This window comes from Bos taurus, chromosome 19, assembly GCF_002263795.3.
Source record: "Bos taurus isolate L1 Dominette 01449 registration number 42190680 breed Hereford chromosome 19, ARS-UCD2.0, whole genome shotgun sequence".
Lineage (NCBI taxonomy): Eukaryota > Metazoa > Chordata > Mammalia > Artiodactyla > Bovidae > Bos > Bos taurus.
The window spans coordinates 55,668,941-55,688,377 of record NC_037346.1 but is presented as its reverse complement, the minus strand read 5'-3'; the positions used below and the strand labels follow the sequence as shown (position 1 = coordinate 55,688,377).

General features: G+C 41.2%; 2 protein-coding genes across 7 annotated transcripts in view; one reads left to right on the top strand and one right to left on the bottom strand.

Moving 5' to 3' along the window:
- ACOX1 (acyl-CoA oxidase 1) overlaps positions 1-18,784 on the bottom strand; it is a 24,232-nt gene extending 5,448 nt beyond the window's left edge. Inside the window, exons 1-10 of one of the 4 annotated variants that reach the window (XM_024980019.2) lie at positions 18,295-18,784; positions 17,844-18,003; positions 7,377-7,537; positions 4,702-4,809; positions 3,247-3,366; positions 2,990-3,105; positions 2,415-2,584; positions 1,281-1,443; positions 570-760; positions 124-303 (exon numbers count right to left, since the gene is read on the bottom strand). In XM_024980019.2, coding sequence (XP_024835787.1) covers positions 124-303; positions 570-760; positions 1,281-1,443; positions 2,415-2,584; positions 2,990-3,105; positions 3,247-3,366; positions 4,702-4,809; positions 7,377-7,537; positions 17,844-18,003; positions 18,295-18,403 — 1,478 coding nt within the window. In that variant the 5' untranslated portion in view covers positions 18,404-18,784. 4 annotated transcript variants of the gene reach the window in all.
- Positions 18,573-19,437, top strand: part of TEN1 (TEN1 subunit of CST complex) — a 20,455-nt gene continuing 19,590 nt past the window's right edge. The window contains exon 1 of one of the 3 annotated variants that reach the window (XM_005221273.3): positions 18,573-18,691. The gene's annotated coding sequence lies outside the window, so the exon portion shown is untranslated. Of the gene's footprint in view, positions 18,712-19,437 lie in introns of all 3 variants that reach the window. The other 2 variants (XM_005221275.4, XM_005221274.4) reach the window with 2 other exon arrangements.

The window sequence follows — 19,437 nt, the reverse complement described above, 5'->3', positions numbered from 1 at the left end:
TAAAAAAAAAAAACTAGAAAACTGGAGCCCAAGAAGGTGACAGTGAATACTCGTGCCTCCCACCTAGGCCCTGGGCCTGGGGCCCCTGCAGCTGCCGGCCCCAGCTCTCGTGGGTGCACTCACCTGGCCGCTCGAAGCTTGTACGCCTCTGTCAGGCTGTCGGGGCTGTTGATATCCACCATAGTTGGCCACACAGCCACCTGCTGTGGCTGGATGCGCTGGCTGGGCAGGTCATTCAAGTAGGACACCATGCCACACACCAACTTGCCTGAGTGCACCTGGTCGTAACTTTTCATCAGGAACCTAGAAGTCACCAGGACACATGCTTTCAGTAACTATGCTTCCCGTGAAACAGAAATAAAGTGAACTCCTGTAATGACTTTAAACTATGTGACGGGGTTTCATACTAGTCTGAGCACAAGATAAACATCCTGCGTCAGGATGGAAGGCAAAATGACATCTTTCAGGAACAAACATAATGCGAAGAGAACACACGGGAACAGGTATCAGTGGAAAGGACTTGGACATTCCTGAGAACACAGGATAGAAATCATGAATTAGACTCTAACCTGGCTGTCTGCAGCATCATGACAGTGTTTTCCCCCTCGAAGGTGCAGGTTGGGGTAAAAGTGACATAAATATTTGGAAGTCCACTGCAGTGAGAATAGCCATGTCCGCCACAAGCCATCCGACAGGCTTCAATAGCTGTGTTCGTTGTCCAGGACGTGAAAGCCTTCAGCCCAGCGGTGAGCGCGTGAAGCTGAAGGGGGAAGCACAGGCCATCAGGACGTCTGCAGTGCTGACAGCCTGCGTTCCAAGTGGACACGCTGAACAGGACTGTCACTTGCAGAAGCACTTGCCAGGGTTAAGTGGCAGGTGCTCAGTGCTTAGGGCTCTGTGCTGTCATTGCCAGGGGCCTGGTTTGGTCCCTGATTAGGAAACTAAGATCCTGCAAGCAGCCTGGTGTGGCCAAGAAAACCAAATAAAATCACTTGCCATGTATATAAACTGAAAAGCATCCTCATCTAATTAGCCTAAACTAGTAACATTACCACATTCCTTTCTGAACTGTTCTATGTGGCAAAAAAATGTACCACTTAGGTTCTTTTGCTCAATAAAGGACCAACATAGTACAGTAATTCTGAAATTTAAAAACATGGATAAATCCATAAAAATATGGATTCTTTTCAAGGTATCCCAATGTTTAATTTTCTCTGCACATGATCCCACAGGGAAGTATGAACAAGGGTTCCCACAAGGGACAGAGACCAGACACAGACCTCAGGCAGCTCACTCAGGTCCCCATGGCCAATGTCTTCATTAATCCGAAGATAGGTCTCTTTCATGTATGCGCCTACAAACTGGAAGGCATAGGCAGTGGCCAGGAGGGGGAAAAGTTTATATTGCTGGGTTTGATAATCCAAAATCTGTGGTTCTGGTTCACTAAAGTATATGAAAAAAGGAAAAACAAACAAAAATCAATCAATCAATCCCTATACAGAGCTCACGTGCCAGATTCTGGACTAAGCACTTTGATAGATTAATTTATCTAATCCTCACAAAGACCCTGTGAAGTAATTTTTAATAGCTCTATTTTACAGATGGGAAAAATGAGGTTAAGAACCTACCCGGGGTCACAGAGCTAGTAAGTGGCAGATTCTTGATTGAAATCTAGGCTATTTGGCCACAGAAGACCACACTCTGAACCACCCTGTTGAACACGTGAACAGGATTTTCTAGTTGACATTTGTATTTTTCTTAATCTTTCCAGTCTTTCCAGTTTGGCTATGAAAATAGTATCTCATGGCAACATAAAGAACCAAACTTCGTTAACTTCACAGGAGGAAGGCAATGTTAAAGGGTGTAGCTGGTAGAATAAACTATATTGTGACCACTAATATGAGAAGACCCAGTGTACTAAGTTTAATATTTAAAGTCTAAGAAGGTCCACTGAGCATGCAAAAGAGTCTGCTCTTACCAATTTCTTTATTTCTTCTTTAAGAGTAAAAAGTTTATCAAAGAGTCATGCCCAATTAGTAGGTGGAAATAAGAACAAACTATGCCCAGGAACACAACAGGGAATCGAGTTTAATGTCACTTTCACTATACCCAATTTGTAGTTGTTAGCAGCAATTAGAACCTTCACACCACACCTTCGGTGTTTTGAACACTTCACTTATAAAGCTCTAGTAATATTATCATTTTTCTTAGAAGGTTAAAAGTAATAATTAGGTGCTTATTCTCATCCTTCCACTTAAGGAAGTTTAGATTCTAAGTAGCAGACCCAGTACACTGCCATTCTAGCTAATTTTATCACAAATGCACTTTCTCCACATCACATTTGGGAATTTTGATACCTGGATGGGGTTTGCGCCAGACTTCAGTACTGAGCTCATCTCAGACTTTACCCTTACCCTGGGTTGATTTCAGACTGATGCCTCACAGCACTGTATCGGACGGCAATGGTGCATGCCTTAGACAGACTCCGAGCGGATTCTCCCACGAGGAAGGACCTGATGAACACCATGGTCCCGTAGGTCAGCTTGTTATTCAGGGGTTTTACGTATGTGCCATCAGGCTTCACCTGGAAAAAGAACATGAGATGGATGCTTCCTTCTGTTAAACCCAAGTGGCAGTTTATTCTCAAAGTGTGGTCCCCAGAAAGGCAGCATCAGCACCACCTGATGCTCAGTCCCCACCCTGACCTCCTAAATCAGAAACTCTGGGCACTAAGTAATCTAGGTTTTAGCAGCCTTCCAGGCGACTCTAATGTATGCTAAAGTGGGAGCCCCACTGGTTTAGCAAACCAAGACATGCCCTTCACACCTGTCAACTCATCTGATTTCATGGTCACAATAAAAGCATCATCATAAGTAAAAAATCTGTTATTACCTTCTAAACGAACAGACCATTCCAATCCTATGATTATCAATGGCCACTGAAACCCCCATGTCTGACATGCCTGCTCGTATTTTCCATCTCACTGTACCTGGGCATGTTTCATCAGCATGTTTTCTCTGGGAATACGATAGTTGTCCATCTTCAAGTAGCCATTATCCATCTCATCATAGCCAAACTTGGGGCCAATGTCTCCTACAGTAATACCTGCCACAGATGAAAGGGGAGTCACAGGGTATTTAGGTTCTGGGATTCCTGGCTCCCTCCTCTTCTTTAGTTACATATTATACTTTTTGCAGAAGATAGTGACTGGTTTAATTTTCCATCTCAACATTAGATAATCCTAACCTGGCAAAGGCTTATGGGTCCCAAGTTCACGAATAGGTACAATGAAGGCATGTAATCCATAGCATTTTCCCTGAGTGAAGAGCTGGGCAAGTACGATAGCATGATTTGAAGTTTTTCCAACTGCAACATAAAAGAGAACGAGAGAGGAAAGTGAGCAAATGTTCTTACATTTTCAAAAGACAGAAACAAAAGAGAGAAAAGCATATGTTAAATATAAGACTAAGATTCCATCAATAGCAAAATTCATTAAATTTTTGCAAAGTAAGCCTTCATTTTAAAAATACACATATATATGTGCGTGTGTATTTTTACTGGAGTATAATTGACATATAACATTATCTAAGTTTAGGGTAGACAACATGTTAATTTGATAGCATTTTAAAGAAGAAGATAGTTTTACTTATTTTTCATTCATTTACATAAAGACATTTTTAGGATAATCATAGAACATTAAATTACTTCCTTTTTCTCCCTTAAGGCAGGGCTTTCCAAAACAGTAGCTACTAGCCACATGTGGCTATTTACATTTAAATTAATTATAATGAAATAAAAGAGAAGATTCAGTTCCTCAGTCAGCTAATTACATTTCCAGTGTTCAGGTGGCCAGTGGCTACCACGCTGAACGGCAAAGACAGAGAATATTCCATCACTGCAGAATACTTCAGTATTCTGCATACTTCAGTATTCGGTATTCAGAATACTTCAGCTGTACTATAGGATACAGCTGCTTTAAGAGATTTTTGGTTAATGCATCCAGAAATATTTCCATTTTATTGCATGCTAGTTTTTTTCCTTATCAAAATGTAATACCACATATTAAAATATATAATGTGGATAACAAAATCCTTCATTGGAAATATATGTATCCTAAAACAATAATTCAGAATAGAAGACAATATTAAATAAATTTCACATCAAAGCTATTATAACAAAAATTTAAAAACTAAAATACTTTTCTTTTTTAAAAAATACTCATTTCTATTTCTGTTTTGATTATTTATTTGGCTGTGCCAAGTCTTAGTTACAGCATATGGGATCTTTAGTTGAAGCATGTGGGATCTATTTGCCTGACCAGGGATTGCACCCAGGCCCCCTGCATAGGGAGGGTATAGTCTTAGCCACTGAACCACCAGGGATGTCTCTCAAATACTTTCCAATACATAAATGACTAACCAAACTAGGAATACTAAATTACTTTAAATGATGATTATGGAAATTATGCTAACACATGGAATGCTAAGATAAAAATCTATGAAAAGCAGCAAAATTGACAGCTGTCCTCTGCACTTTACAAGTGTATAAATATCTGTAACAGGTAACACAAGAGAATGTGAAAAGCTCAGCATAGTTTAAGCCCTAAGAGTTCTTTCTATATTTCAAAATTATATTCTCATAGACGCTATATATTCTATAAGTCTTCAAAACATTCAGTTACTATTAAAAAAATTCACTTACGTCCACCAGGCCACCACTTGATGGAGGTCACAGTAGGACTGTTGAGAATGAACTCCTGGGTTTCAGGGTCATAAGTGGCTGTGGTTTCCAAGCCTCGAAGATGGGTTCCTAAGGAAATGAATTATACCTACTTCAGATAGAATATGGGAAAAAACAGGTATAGGGTAAAATCTGCCCAGTTCCTTTAAAGCACTAGCATCTCAGAGAGTAACAACATCTAACAATAAAACATCTGTAGATGAGCTACAAATGGTTGATAACCAAGATCCTGAATTTCTGATGCTTAAATCAGATAGTTCGTATTAAGCTGAAAATATAAATGTCAAGCATGTTCCATTTCTGTATTTGATTTACTGCACAGCAGTAGATAGGGAACATTTATTTACATCAACCAAAAGAAAATGTAAAGACAGATAAGAATCAGTTGCCTGAGATCACAGGCTATGACTTTAACATGGAAGTTAACTGCCCTTTTAAAATCATCTCTAAGTTGTTAGTGTGCTAATTTCAACTCATTCGTATTGTGTCCACCACACCAATTCAACATTCTGGAATTCTGTATTATAACAAAGAACGAGATAACACATGACAGAAGAGACTGAAGCTAAAGTTCTTGTAAACTGAGAATTTATTTCAGAATGAATGCTAGAAAGGAAAACAAGTTTTAAAACTTTAAAAGTTATAACCATTTTAGGGAAAAGAAGACCTGGAATGGTGACTTTTTAAAAATTTCTAAAAGTCCCAATAAGGTCCAAGTTCACCCTGTAGGCTTCCAACACTAGGCTTTCACTTATTCCTGACTGGTTCACAACTTTCATGTTCATTGGAGATGGACAGGGATTTGTGTTTTAAACTCTAATGAAAAAGTGAAAGTCGCTCAGTTGGGTCTGACTCTGCAACCCCATGGACTATACAGTCCATGGAATTCTCCAGGCCAGAATACTGGAGTGGGTAGCCTTTTCCTTCTCTGCTGCTGCTAAGTTGCTTCAGTCGTATCCGACTCTGTTCGACCCCATAGACGGCAGCCCACCAGGCTCTCCGTCCCTGGGATTCTCCAGGCAAGAACACTGGAGTAGGTTGCCATTTCCTTCTCCAATGCATGAAAGTGAAAAGTGAAAGTGAAGTCGCTCAGTGGTGTCTGACTCCTAGCGACCCCATGGACTGCAGCCTACCAGGCCCCTCCATCCATGGGATTTTCCAGGCAAGAGTACTGGAGTGGGTTGCCATTGCCTTCTCTAGGAGGGATCAAACCCAGGTCTCCTGCATTGCAGGCAAATTCTTTACTAGCTGAGCCACAACGGAAGCCCAAGAATACTGGAGTGGGTAGCCGATCCCTTCAGTGGATCCTCCCGACCCAGGAATCGAAGTGGGGTCTCCTGTATTGCAGGCAGATTCTTTACCAACTGAGCTATCAGGCAAGCCCTTAAATCCTAATACAAACGTGCCAAAATTCTTTGAAAAAAGTTACAGAAAAGTGTTCTATGTGACCCTCTCCCTATCCTGAAGTCAATGATGAGAACTTTTTACCAGATTGCTTTGAAAATGCCAGATTTCATTCACCACTTAAAATTAATTGTTAAACATTCAGAAACTTCCAAGTTGAATAACAGAAATGGCCAGTTTATGGGTGATCAACCTTCCCCCAGATGGGAATCAAGGAATCAGACAGTGAGACCCCTTTCACCAAAGAAGAAACTTTTATAGAACAGGTAATGACAGAGCGTTTTCAAACGCACAACTGAACCACGCACAACTGAACCAAACAGTATTCCACTTTGTGTCTTAGGAACATCCTGTAAAATACTATTTAGCATTGAAGCTGAAAGTCAAATGAGCAATCAAATTAAGATAAAGCTGTTACAGGAATAAGGAACAAAAAGCAAATATACACTAGACCAGCTGTTCTGAAACCTCTGATTAGGCTAACAGGAGCCAGAAGTAGATGAATGGGTACCATTCAAACACAAATACCAATACAGAACGCGTGCTACCAGGAATAGCCACCAGCTTGAGCCCCATCCAGTTCACAGAGAAAGGCAGGTCGGGGATGCAAAGAAAAAAAGAAAAGTGGTACATACAGAATGTGAAATCAATTACCTGGAAGTACAACTTATCTTATTTTTACTAAACTTTGGCCAAAGCCACCTTTAGAAGTCTACTGAATTTAGTGAATCAACACAAATAATGTCAAGGTAAAAAATCCTGCATGTTTTGGTTATAGAGGCCACTCACTTCCCTTTAGCACACATGCTATTAACATCTATTTCTTTCGGAATCTGTGTAAGTTCATTAAGGTATCAGTATAAAAGGGAATCATAGTAATGAAGAAAAAGAGATGGGTTCAGACTCTCCATACAAATTCTGTACAAAAGCAGTGAACCTGAAAAACCACTTAGTAAGTAAGACCTAACTCTTAATTCTTGATCTGCTGAAGGGGAACCGTGAATAAGTAATCAGTATATCTGTGATAACATGAGCTTTAATTTCCACTGACCAAGGCATTGTCTACGCCAAGACTTCCACATGTGAAAACCTGGAGCGCTGCAGAAAGACTGCATTTAAACAGATCCCACACAGCACGTGGAAACACCACCGCTGGCACATGATGGACGCTCCATGTACCCTAGGCTTGCAGAGCCCCACCCAACCCAGAAGGTAGACTGAATGCACCGTACCATGACCCATCTCTGTTTGGGCATAAGTGCCAATGATCTCCAAGTTCCAGGCAGGCATGAAGAAGCGCTCCTGCTGTTCCTCGGTTGCCTGGTGCAGCAAGGTGGGCAGGAACATGCCCAAGTGAAGATCCAGAGGCGCAGGCCGCCCTCGATTCACAAAGCTTCAAAGAAATACCAAGGATGGGCATTTGAGAGTCATCAGGTGTGAGATCAGCAATTTGAACAAACAGCAAGGAAAGGAGAAAAAAAATACCTTCTGTTAAGTATGAATTAGTTGAGTAGACTTCATCATGGATGGGAGCACTGCCCCTTTCTGTATTACATTATAACTCTTGGTTACTTCCATTTTTCTTAAATTGGTGAGAAGTATTTTCTAATGCGACTCATTTCTAAAATAACTTGGCAGGGATTGGGAACTGATTCCAAAGCCTGTGCAACCAAAACTGTGACCAAGGCAAAGGATTACAGCCTTGCAATTAAGGTAAATAAAAATTCTGAAGAGGCTTGATGGAATGGAAAATTGAAGTTGTACAATGACATATATTCTAATGAAAAGTTGAGACGGAAAAACACAAAAGTTCTCTTGGAAAAAATTTTTCCAGGATCTAACACTAATGTTTCTGGGTTGGAAAACTTTTCTATTTGTCTATAAAACATCCAGTGTTAATCCACATTCCTCACCTAATTTTGGTCATTTCATTTGGATTCATTAAAATATCCAGCCACATGCTATTAAAACAATTTAATACAAAAACTGACGATGCTCTTCACTCCAGTAATTAATTTCAGAAATAAAAAGACATGCAATTTTTAGTGAAGATCATAATATTCACAAATAACAGATGAATGCATAACAATCGCTCCATTACAATCATATGGGAATTATCAAAATTATAATAAACATGTTAACTGTCATTTAAAATCCAATTTCTAAAGTCATTCTTTTCCATTTAAAATTTGCAAGTGCCCTAGACTTTTATGTAAATTTATTTCTAATAGGAAATAGTGCTATACAGCTTTGTAATATTGCATGCTACCGGCATTTTTATCTAAATTCCAGCTCTAAATTAATCAATTCTATATTGCTCTTACTATGTTATCTTAGAAATGAGCCTAAACATTTCAGTTTCAAAACTTCTCCATTTGTTCCACTTGAGGAAGAAAATAATCAGGGGGAGGGTGCTGTAGGTGAGGGCTGATCTGTACTGTCTTTCCACAAGGGTTGGGGTGAGCTGAGCTTTCAGCTAACCAATCACATGAAAATCAAAAAATGCACGAATAACTTCCTCATTTTACAAAGAAATTAAAGCTGAGGTGAATTAAGTGTTTTCAGGTCAGAAAGACAATGGCAGGACTTCCCTGGTGGTCCAGTGGTTAGGACTCCAAGCTTCCAATGAGGGTAGGGGGACAGGTTCATTCCTAGTTGGGAAACTAAAGATCCCACAGGCCTCAAAGCACAGCCAAAAAAAAAAGACCATGGCAAAACAAGGACAAGAATCTCATTGCCTAATCATGTCTTCTACTGCGATCTGGGCTGAGGATGACGGTGGGGACATTAGAAAGACCTGCCAAATCAGTTAAGATTTGGAAGCGTCAAACTGGAAATCCTGTAAGATATTACCACTGGGGGCAACTGAGTGCAAGGTCCATGGGATGTTTCTGGGCTATTTTTGCAACTTCCTATGAATCTATAGTCATTTCAAAATAAAGTGTTTTTTTTTTTTTTTTATAAATAGTGAAAATCCTTGGAAAAACAACATTCCTGGGATGAGCGAGTACCTTTCACTCACAAACAGAAATGTCAACTGTCCTGTTTTTAAAGGAATGGTGTGCAGGAAGAAAAATTAAAGTGTGTCTGCTGCTGCTGTTGCTGCGTCGCTTCAGTCGTGTCTGACCCTGTGCAACCCCAGAGATGGAAGCCCACCAGGCTCCCCCGTCCCTGGGATTCTCCAGGCAAGAACACTGGAGTGGGTTGCCATTTCCTTCTCCAATGCATGAAAGTGAAAAGTGAAAGGGAAGTCGCTCAGTCGAGTCCGACTCCTAGCGACCCCATGGACTGCAGCCTACCAGGCTCCTCCGTCCATGGGATTTTCCAGGCAAGAGTACTGGAGTGGGGTGCCATTGCCTTCTCTGAAAGTGCGCCCAGGAGAAGGCAATGGCACCCCACTCCAGTGATGCCTGGAGAATCCCAGGGACGGGGGAACCTGGTGAGCTACCATCTATGGGGTCGCACAGGGTCGGACACGACTGAAGCGACTTAGCAGCAGCAGCAGGAGCTGTAAGAAGAGAACTCTGAACTACGGCCAAAAGTTGTGGCCTGAGGCCAACCACTCTCAGTGCCAAGAGCCTACTTTTCCATGGCTAGAAACCAGAGCAATTCCTGGTGAAGGAGAGGTCGCTCTGAGGCGCCCTTCAGACTCATCGTGGGCGGGTGTGTATCAGGGAATAATGCCAATACCAAGGGTTACCGAAGAGCACACTGAGAAGGGCAAGGGGAAAACTACTATCATCACAAACTGTTCTGAAGCTGAAAGTTGTTCCCAGGAGTAAAATGTCTCTTGTAACTAGGGTAAGGATTATTCAGAAGTGAAGGAAATGTAGAAACGTTACAAGGACAAAGTTACCTGGATAGTTTTTGATTTAAATCAAGTATTGATATTTGCTGTAACCTTTATGCATGATAAAGATCATAAATTATTTTAAATTAATTTACTTTATAATTGCAAAGCACCAACATTTTACTTGGTAAGGAGCTGCAGTCAATTCTTTCAAAAGCGTCAACACCAAAAGGCTTTCCCTGTATCTCCTACATGATACAGGGCAGGGAAGGCTGGCCAGTAGTGAGGACAAATGATTAGATTAACAACATATTGAGAAAGGAAGAAATCAAAATAGCAACTCAGTGGACAGCATGACTATAATCCTTGGAAATCAACAACAAAACACCAACACCATCAATCATAAATTAACTTAGCAAAGCTATAGGCTTTAAAAAATCATTCATTCTTATCCATTAGAACCATTCAAATAGAAATCCCACTAAAGAGAAAGGTGATTTGTAACAGCAACAAAATATTTTTATATTTTAAATAAGTTAGCTCAGAATATTAAATATTTAATTATGAAAACACATAAATACCTACTAGGATGAATGAAAGATCAGAGTAACAGAAAAGAAATTGCTAATTCTGAGCTCACAGTATGAAGGAAAATTAGTACTTCTCAAGAAAATATTGGGATTTAATGTAACACAGGTTTTAAATTCCTATAGAATATGTTTTAGAACTTGATAAATTGAGATCAGAATTTATCAAAAAGAATAAGTATGCAAGAACACTAAATACAAATATCTTGAAACACAGGCTGTAACAATAGTAAGTTTATCCTATCAGATTTTTTTTTCTATCAGATTTTTAACTATCTTTAAAATAACAATGAGCCAAAGCTTATGATGTTAGAGAAAACAGAAAGAAACAAATTAATGTAATATATTTAAGGTTCCATAAATAAATTGAAACTATTACAAAAGTCTAAGATAAACTAGAAAGAACGTAATAAAGTGAAAGAGCTATTAGTTAATAAACATGAATACTGTATGTGAGACTGATCACTGTATCATACACAAGTAAAAACATTAAACACAAATTCAACAAACAAAAATGGGAATAAAATGGAAGCTAATTACCCAAGATATGAGAAGAAAACTTATACCTAGTCAGAGACAGATGCACTGAGGCCAAAATATTTAATGAAACAGAGCCAATAAAAACAATATAATGTTCTAAGATCAACACGCAGATTCTATTTATCCAACACTCAAAGGAGAACATGCCAGTTCATACATATGAAATGCAGAGAGTAATATCCAGGCTCATTAGCATTGGTAAATGAAAACTTTAATTCTTAGATATAAAAGTAGCAAAAAACCAAAGTGACTATGTTGATGGGACAAAGGAGACACGAGTACACTAAATACATCAAAACCTACTCCATGTCTTATGCAACAACATCTATAAAGTACTCATTCTCTTCAAATGTAGTCATTCGTCTCTGAGGAAGGTATTCCAAAGGCATAACCCAAAGAACACAGCTTTTGTAGACGTTTATATTGTTATTACTAACAGTGGGGAAATTAGAATATCCAGGGAGCAAGTCTCATGGAAAGGCCAACAGGGAAGAGAATCACTCTGGGGAAAAAAGAGGATGGGAGGCTATCGGAGAGACAGAGCAGTGAGATCCAGGAAGAGGAAGATTAGGGACTTACAAGATCAAGTGCATGACCTATTTTTCAAGCTTCAAAGGAAGAATATTTTCACCGTTCAGTATTAGAGATGGGAATCTGCAATGATACTGCAGCATCTTCAAAGATGATAAGTATGTACTACAGAAGCTCTATTTTCCTGAATAATTATAATAACAGAAAAGGCAAAAAGAATCCCTATGAAGTGGCTAGAACTTGAAATGATCAAATAACCATGATGACCAAGACACTATCTGCTTTGTGACCTGGAGAGACATATGGTCTGGAGATAATTAACCCTAGACCATGTCCCAGACAGTCTCTTTAACAATGGAGCCCCGGGTAGAGGGTGCCCTCCTTGGTCCAGGATTCTGCCTTTGATTAGGGCTCGCAGATCCACAGACCCAGTATGTGTTGGGCTTGTGTGCCCGTACAGACAGAAGTGTGTTTAAAGGAGGGAAGAGAGAACACTGGTGAGCTAGACTTTCTGCAGGTGGTTGAATTTTAAGATTCTTGAGGATCCTGGAATAAGACTGAGCACTTTTAATTTCTTCACTTCTCAGAGGCTTCCTAGAAGTGAAAGAATCCCAAACTGGAAGTTACAGCTAATTCTGTAAGAACGTGAGATAATCACTGTTGACCAATGTTCTAAAGTCTCAGAATTTAAGTAGTCAAATCGTCATCCTGTACAAGTTGCTCTATTTCCAGTCCCGCTGATGCTGAAGTACTTTTTATACATTCTCTATAAGATTATACTCTCATTGGATGTTAATTAGCCAACAGACTGGCTTTTTAGGAAAAGAGTAGCACTCAGCGAAGCACAACTAATATGAACTGACAAAGTTCCAGCAACAAACAAGACCTAATTTTAAAACTCTGTTCTCTAAAAAACCATAGAGATCAAGACAAAGTTGGTTTCAAACACAAGAAAAATTTGGAAACTAGAAGGAAGAAGAGAAAGAAAACTAACAAATACCATCTTGCCCAGAGCAGCACAGGACCTTAATCCAACCCTCGGCACTCCTCAAATCAATGAAGTTTAAGTCTTCAATTCTTCCTCTCTTCTTGCAAATATACATGGGAAATATACTTCAAAAACAGAGGCAGAAGGATAAGACAGACCAACAAAAGATAAACAGATCAGACTCATTTAGTTTCACAATAGTTTACATCTAATGTCTCCCGAGAACAGTATACCTCTTAAAGTCAAATAAACTCAATGATGAATTTGAAAACAAACAAACAAAAAAGGATTCTGTACCACAAAGCTATTTCAAGATCACAAAACACCCACACACACTCCAGGAGAGGAACACTGCTGGAATGCGATCTTTCTTCCCTTAGGACACCTTCCCTCAGGTCTGACCATCCTGGGGTGCCTGGTGGGGTGTTCATAAAACTGTCCCATGACCAGGATCTGCAGTGCCCATAGGCATTATGAGAAAGGACATTTACTTAAACCAATTCACAAGCCAAAAAGCACCAAATGAAACACAAAAGAGGAATGTCCCTGATATCTGCATCCTTTCTTCCTTCCTTTGCTTTGCTTTATTTACACGAGGGAAACATTTTGATAATTAGGAATGACATGGGGCAGCTCAAATTCAAGACCCTTAAGCCCATCAGTGGCCTTGTCTATGAAAACAAACTTGCTCCACAAGACCAAACACAAAAACTTTTTTAAAGGTTTTCAGAACAATTTAACCAAGAATTCCTGGTAATTCAAAGTCCATGGGCAGGTACAGAAAAATGAATAAAAAGAAACGAAATGAAGAGCATCATGGACTTTTTCCCAAACCCCCTAGCAGCCTTCACCACTTTAACCCCCTGTCTCATTAAAATCCACATTTTTAACTTGATTAAAGCAAAGCATCTTCCACGTGTTGCTGAGGCATGAAGCCTCTTAAGAACTTCCAACTAGGTCTTTTAAATCAGACACCCACACAATGGAGCACTTTGCCATATTTTCAACCCCACCTTTCCAAACTGCTCGATACCCATTTTAACTGGGTGTACACAGCAACGGTAAAAAATAACAATGATACATCTTTCAGGCCAGAATCTTGGACCAGTTTATAGGGAAATAAACTATGAAGAAACAGGTTGAATTTTAAGATTTATCAATTTAATAATAAAATTCCAAACGTGTAGCAGGAGGGTAAAAAAAAAGGTCAAATGCCCAGAGTGATTTGTTAAATGAAGACCTGACTGGGCTACCCACTGACCCTCAAATGTGGACTAACCGTGGCCCATTTCCGTCTGGGCGTAGGTGCCAATTATCTCGAGTCCTTTGGATGAATGCAGCCATTTCTCTTGCTGAGCAGTGGTGCCCTGATTCAGCAAGGTAGGAATAAACATGGAGTAATTGAGGCCCACAGGTTCCACAAAATTGACCAAATGTAGTCTACAGGAGAGAAAAGAAAAGGGTCTCAGCCTTATTCTAGAAACTGGATTCTACCACCATTCTCGCCAGACACATTTGGCCCTGAGGATGAAGGTTAGACAAATTTAAACCCCTTTCTTACGAAATTAAGACTCAAACTTATCATACACTACCTAAAAAGCCAACGGCAGAATCTAGTGGTATCTCTTCTCCTCCTAGTCATGTCAGGGCCAGGATTCTGAATTTCACACTTAATCCAGAAAGCAAATTCTACCCATGTTTTAGCCTCAGACCTCTTTTGTTTATTATTTTGTTGGTTTGATTTCTTGGAACATGAGTGTGTGTTTTTGCTTTATTTTTAGGCTTTACTTGTCTTGAAAATCAAAAGAAACTCCACAGAACATTTACATTTGCTGAGCTGTTAACAAAATGTCCTAAAGAAGAATAATTTAAACTATTTTTCCCTAGTAACCAAAGCAAATGTCCAGGATAGTATGTATACATTCTAGGGCCAAAGCACAAATCTATAAAGATCTTCAGAGTTTACAGATGGGTAAAGCAGGTAATGTGACTATGTTAAAAATCACAAAGGGTCTCTGAAAATTAGTCCAGATTAAGGGAATTTTAATTTTAATGGAATTCAGTCTTTAATGATTTTCCCCTAAAAGAATCTGTGAAGTAGTCAATACAAGTTATATACACTAGTTAGCCTCAGCCATGCCAAGTTAGAGATTTTACAGGGTCTATTCTGTCAGCTCTATCTATATAAACAGCTTAAGGTACAAAGTATTATCTAACTGACCCTCATGATGTTTCAAGGGATGGACAGAAAGCAGCGTCACCACCCTGTCCTGGCTTGTAGAACAAGCAGAGCATAAATTCAAGAGAAAGAGGGGGTAGGCTGCCAACTCACTTTTGGGGATGCCCTAAAACCATACCATTACCTTTTAGGGGTGCTGAGGACAGATTCAAACATTCAAGGAGTGCCTGGACTAGCCAACATCAAAAATGCTTTTTAACCCTGAGGTTCTCTGATTTTCACACAAATACTAAATGTTAATTCAGACTCCAAGGAGAGAAAGAGGGCAAAGGAGGCGGAGAACAGAAGAGTCGAGTGAGTTTCTAGGTAAGTCTCACAGAAGCTGTTCTAGAGAGAGAAGTAAGACATTTTGCAAAAAACATACCCATCTCATTATGGTGGGATAATGTGGAGGTAAATATAAAAACCGGCCTCTCAAAGGCAAGGGCACCATAACACTCCCTAACAGCCACGCTTTATTGACTTCCCTGGTGGCTCAGACGGTAAAGCATCTGCCCGCAATGCCCCGGGTTCAATCCCTGGGTCGGGAAGATCCTCTGGAGAAGGAAATTGCAACCCACTCCAGTACTCTTGCCTGGAAAATCCCATGGACGGAGGAGCGTGGTAGGCTACAGTCCATGGAGTCGCAAAGAGTCCGACACGACTGAGCGACGTCACTTTCATTGAAGGAGGAAATGAACCTGCAAGACTTTCTGAGTAATAAAAGCAGTAATTCACTTGCTAAAAACGGAAGCAATACAAGACACAGCCATTCCCTTATGGGAAATGAGAAGGCTCTGGGTTGGTAAAGTGCTGATGCTGACACAAAATAATTAATTCTAGCAACAGGGAAAAAATATGTAACACAAAATAAAGACTGTCAAATACTTATGTTTTTGACATACTGAGATTTTTTTTTTGAGGGCTCTTGAAGTTAACTAAAGAACAATATCTGAGCACTTGTTTTAAGTTATGTTTAATCCTCCCCGACGACTCTTTTCAAGGAACTAGCTTTAAAAACCTAAGAAGGATTAAAAAAAAAAAAAATGACTGGTTCGCATTAGAATTTTGTTACTTTAAAAATACTTTAGTTTTTGCATAACAAACAGTATAGTTAAAAGACAACATTACAGAAAAGGAGATCAGGAAAGGAATTTGTATATTCCCCAAACAGCAAAGTCTTACTTTCTCAAGGAATGGAGAGAAGAATTCTTCTACTGCTTGAGTTGAGAAAACTCAAAGTATTTTACTAGTATTTTAGTCAGTTTCAAAATATTCTCATGTTTCATTTTGTGATAGGGAAACTGGATATAAAAGGGACCAGAAATATTACTATATTTCATTAATCATAGCATCCCTCACCCCAAAGCCAATTTTAGCATTTAAGACATTCAATGTATCTGACAATTAATGGTAGGTCACAGTTGAGTTTTTTAGTGATACATAAAACATAGATGTGAGTAACAATCGACAGTGTTCAGTAACTGCCAAGACTAATGAAACATTCTCTAACAAACACTGATCTTCCTGTCATAGCCCAGAAATACTGAAAGGATGTCAAAGGGCCTGCCACAGGTTGTATTTTGTCTTTTTCCCAAATAGTGAGGTCTGAGTCATAAAATACATTACAGAAAAAAAAGAAAAAAAAAAAAACCACCAAAAGCCAAAAAAACTGGCTGGTGTCCCCTGGTTTTTAACTGACGTGAAGGACTGTGTTCTATGCCACTGTGACTTCACTGGAGTCTACTTACACATTGCGCACCACCACAGATTATGAAATCTAACTAACTCTGAAACACACGGCCGAAGCCATTTAAAGTAAAACAAAACAAACCTCTTGTTTTAAGGAAAAATCTAATTTTACTAACTTTACAAGTTCACAAACTCAATTCAGGTAAATCAGAAACAGAATTTTCTAGGAGTTACTCCACCTCAATATCCTCACAGCCACAAGTTACAAATTTTAAAAAATAAAAGAGCATTTGGAAGTTAGTAAGTACTCTGGACTACCAAATTAACTGTATTTTTATAACTAAAATGGAAAGAAGTTCTGAGTGTGGGCTGGAGTAAATTTCCTCCTGACAAGAATAACCAGGTCAAACTCGAAAATAGATACCAAATATATCAGTTGGCAGTTGTATAAGAGAGGAATGCCTATTGCAACATAAAGACAGAGCCTGTAACATGTTTCCTTGTTTCATTTTTCTTGGCTCTTAAACATGTACCATCCAAATAATTTACCCTCTATTGATGAAAATATTGGCGTTCTTAAAAAACGTAGAGACCTAAAACAGGAAATGCCCAGTAATAAATGATAAGAAACGCTGCAAGTCAAAGGCATCTTACACTAACATTACATAATTATAGTGTATATTTACATAAAGGCAAAAAAAAAAAAAAAGTGTGTGTCTTATTTCTAACCAAAAACACAACAAAAAGATGGTCTGAACAAAGAACATACTCTGTCAGCAGTAGGACCAAGGCATATTTTTATGAAGTCTCATATGCACAGGAGGGCCATTTAAATACCCTCACCAGATTCAACAAAGCTGGGGGTTCTCAGAATACTTCATATCCATTCTGAGGCTTGACTAAAGTTCTTCCTCATATTTTCCATTATTTTAAACTCAAGAGCTACATTAGTATATGAAAATACAATCTGTTACTGCTCCAAAATATTTGTTTGGTCTTTGCAACGGAAAACATCCTTCTAAATTCAGCTTCTGAATTTAGCAGGCCTCCTTCTTAGAAGAAGCAAGTCATTCTGCATTTAAATCGCTCAAAACTGAGAGGTCTGGACCGCATGTGTATGATTCTTGATAAAGAAAATTACAGCATCTCCACAACAAGCTTTCTACAAACATCAGCCCTTTAAAAGGCTTAAAAATCAAAGTAAACATCATTGTCCACACACAGAACTTTAAAATGGCATGAAAATATGTGAATTTGAGTCTTCAAACGCGAAACACTATGAAAAAGGATACCACAGATGGCGAATTCAAGGTTCAGGCTTAGGCCCTTGCTCTTAAGCTAAGGCATACCTACTTTTTAAACCACATGATTTCAGCAGGATCTGCGATGCCAAACTTCCTCATCTTCTGCACCATGATGGCACTCTTCTTAACAGCCACCTCGTAACGCTGGCTACGGCTGAGGAAATTCAAGTTCTCATGCTGGAAGTCTGGGTCGTTCAGAATGAGGTTCTCTGGTAGGGAGTTAAAGGGTACCAAGAGGAAGACAAAAAATTCACGGCTCCGTTAAAGCTTTCTGGATCACACCAGGTTTCAGCCTCACGGGCACAGGTCCTCCCTCGCGATGGGCGATTGCCCCCGCCACAGCCTCCCCTGGAAGTGCGGGGGTCCCGCGGCTCCCCTAAAGCCGGGCCAGAGGTTGTGGCCTAGGCCCTACAGTGCCCCCACACCCCCGACTTCTCCCGGAGGGAACCGCCAGCTCTGCTCGGGAAAGGCGGGGAGGAGGCCTGGCCAGCTGCCCTCACCGATCTCTCGGCGGCGCCGAGTGTTCTCGGGGCTGCCGTCCAGGACATTCGTGAGCAGCTCCGGGTTGAAGCTGGCGCCGGCCCGCTCTTTCTGCAGGTCTGGATTCATGGTAACGGGCGGCTGAGGCAGTGTAGGTGGCAGCGGCGACAGCAGGAATCCGCAGCTCCTGCGCGGGGCCGACGCTAAGAGCCGCCCCAGTACAAGGCGGGTCCCCGCCCCCCGGCCGCCTCGGCCCGCCCCTTCTCCTTCACCGCGGCCCCAAGGCGCGTGACCGACCGCGGACAGGGCGTGAGGCGGCGGCTGTGCCGCTGTGGGCGCCGCCGGGGCGGGCGAGTCCCCTGTTCTCGGCCAGTGGCGCCTCAGAGCAGCCCCTTGACAAGCGGACCCCGGAAGAAGGTCAAGGAATTGCCCAGGTGGTGGTGGTGGTGCGGGGGGAACGGAGACGCTCTCAGCAACCCGGCCCTCCCTCGTCAGGCGGTCCCACGGGGCGGAAAAAGGCCGCCCGCGCGCCCACACAGCTTCGCCGGGGGGTTGGGAAGGGGCGGGACCACGCGTCTGAGGACGACTGCGCCTGCGCCCCGGGACCCGCCCGCGCCGCCGCTTCCGGGTCCGCGCGCCGTGTCCTCCCGGGACGTGAGAGGGGGAGGGGGTCTCCAGGGCTGCAGCGGGTGACCCGGGCCTTCTTGAGATGGCTCGGGGAGGTCGTAGGGTTTTTCCCAAAACCCTCCAAGAATGGAACCAAAAGGACGGGGACAAAAGGTCGCACTGAGGAGAGGCTCCAACCATCACTTGTTAAGATAATAGCATCTCTGCTGCCAGAGGCGAAGGCGGCGGGGAAGCAGAGCGTGAGATAGCTAGCGTTCCCCCGACCCCGCATTTATTATGGGTTGTGGGTGTGGGCTTCAGTTCGGTCGCTCAGTCCTGTCCGACTCCTTGCGACCCCATGGACTGCAGCACGCCAGCCTTCCCTGTCCATCACCAACTCCCAGAGCTTGCTCGGACTCATGTCCATGCAGTCGGTGATTCCATCCAACCATCTCATTCTCTACCCTCCCCTTCTCCCGCCTTCAATCTTTCCCAGCATCAGGGTCCTTTCCAATGAGTTGACTCTTCGCATCAGGTGGCCAGAGTATTGAAGCTTC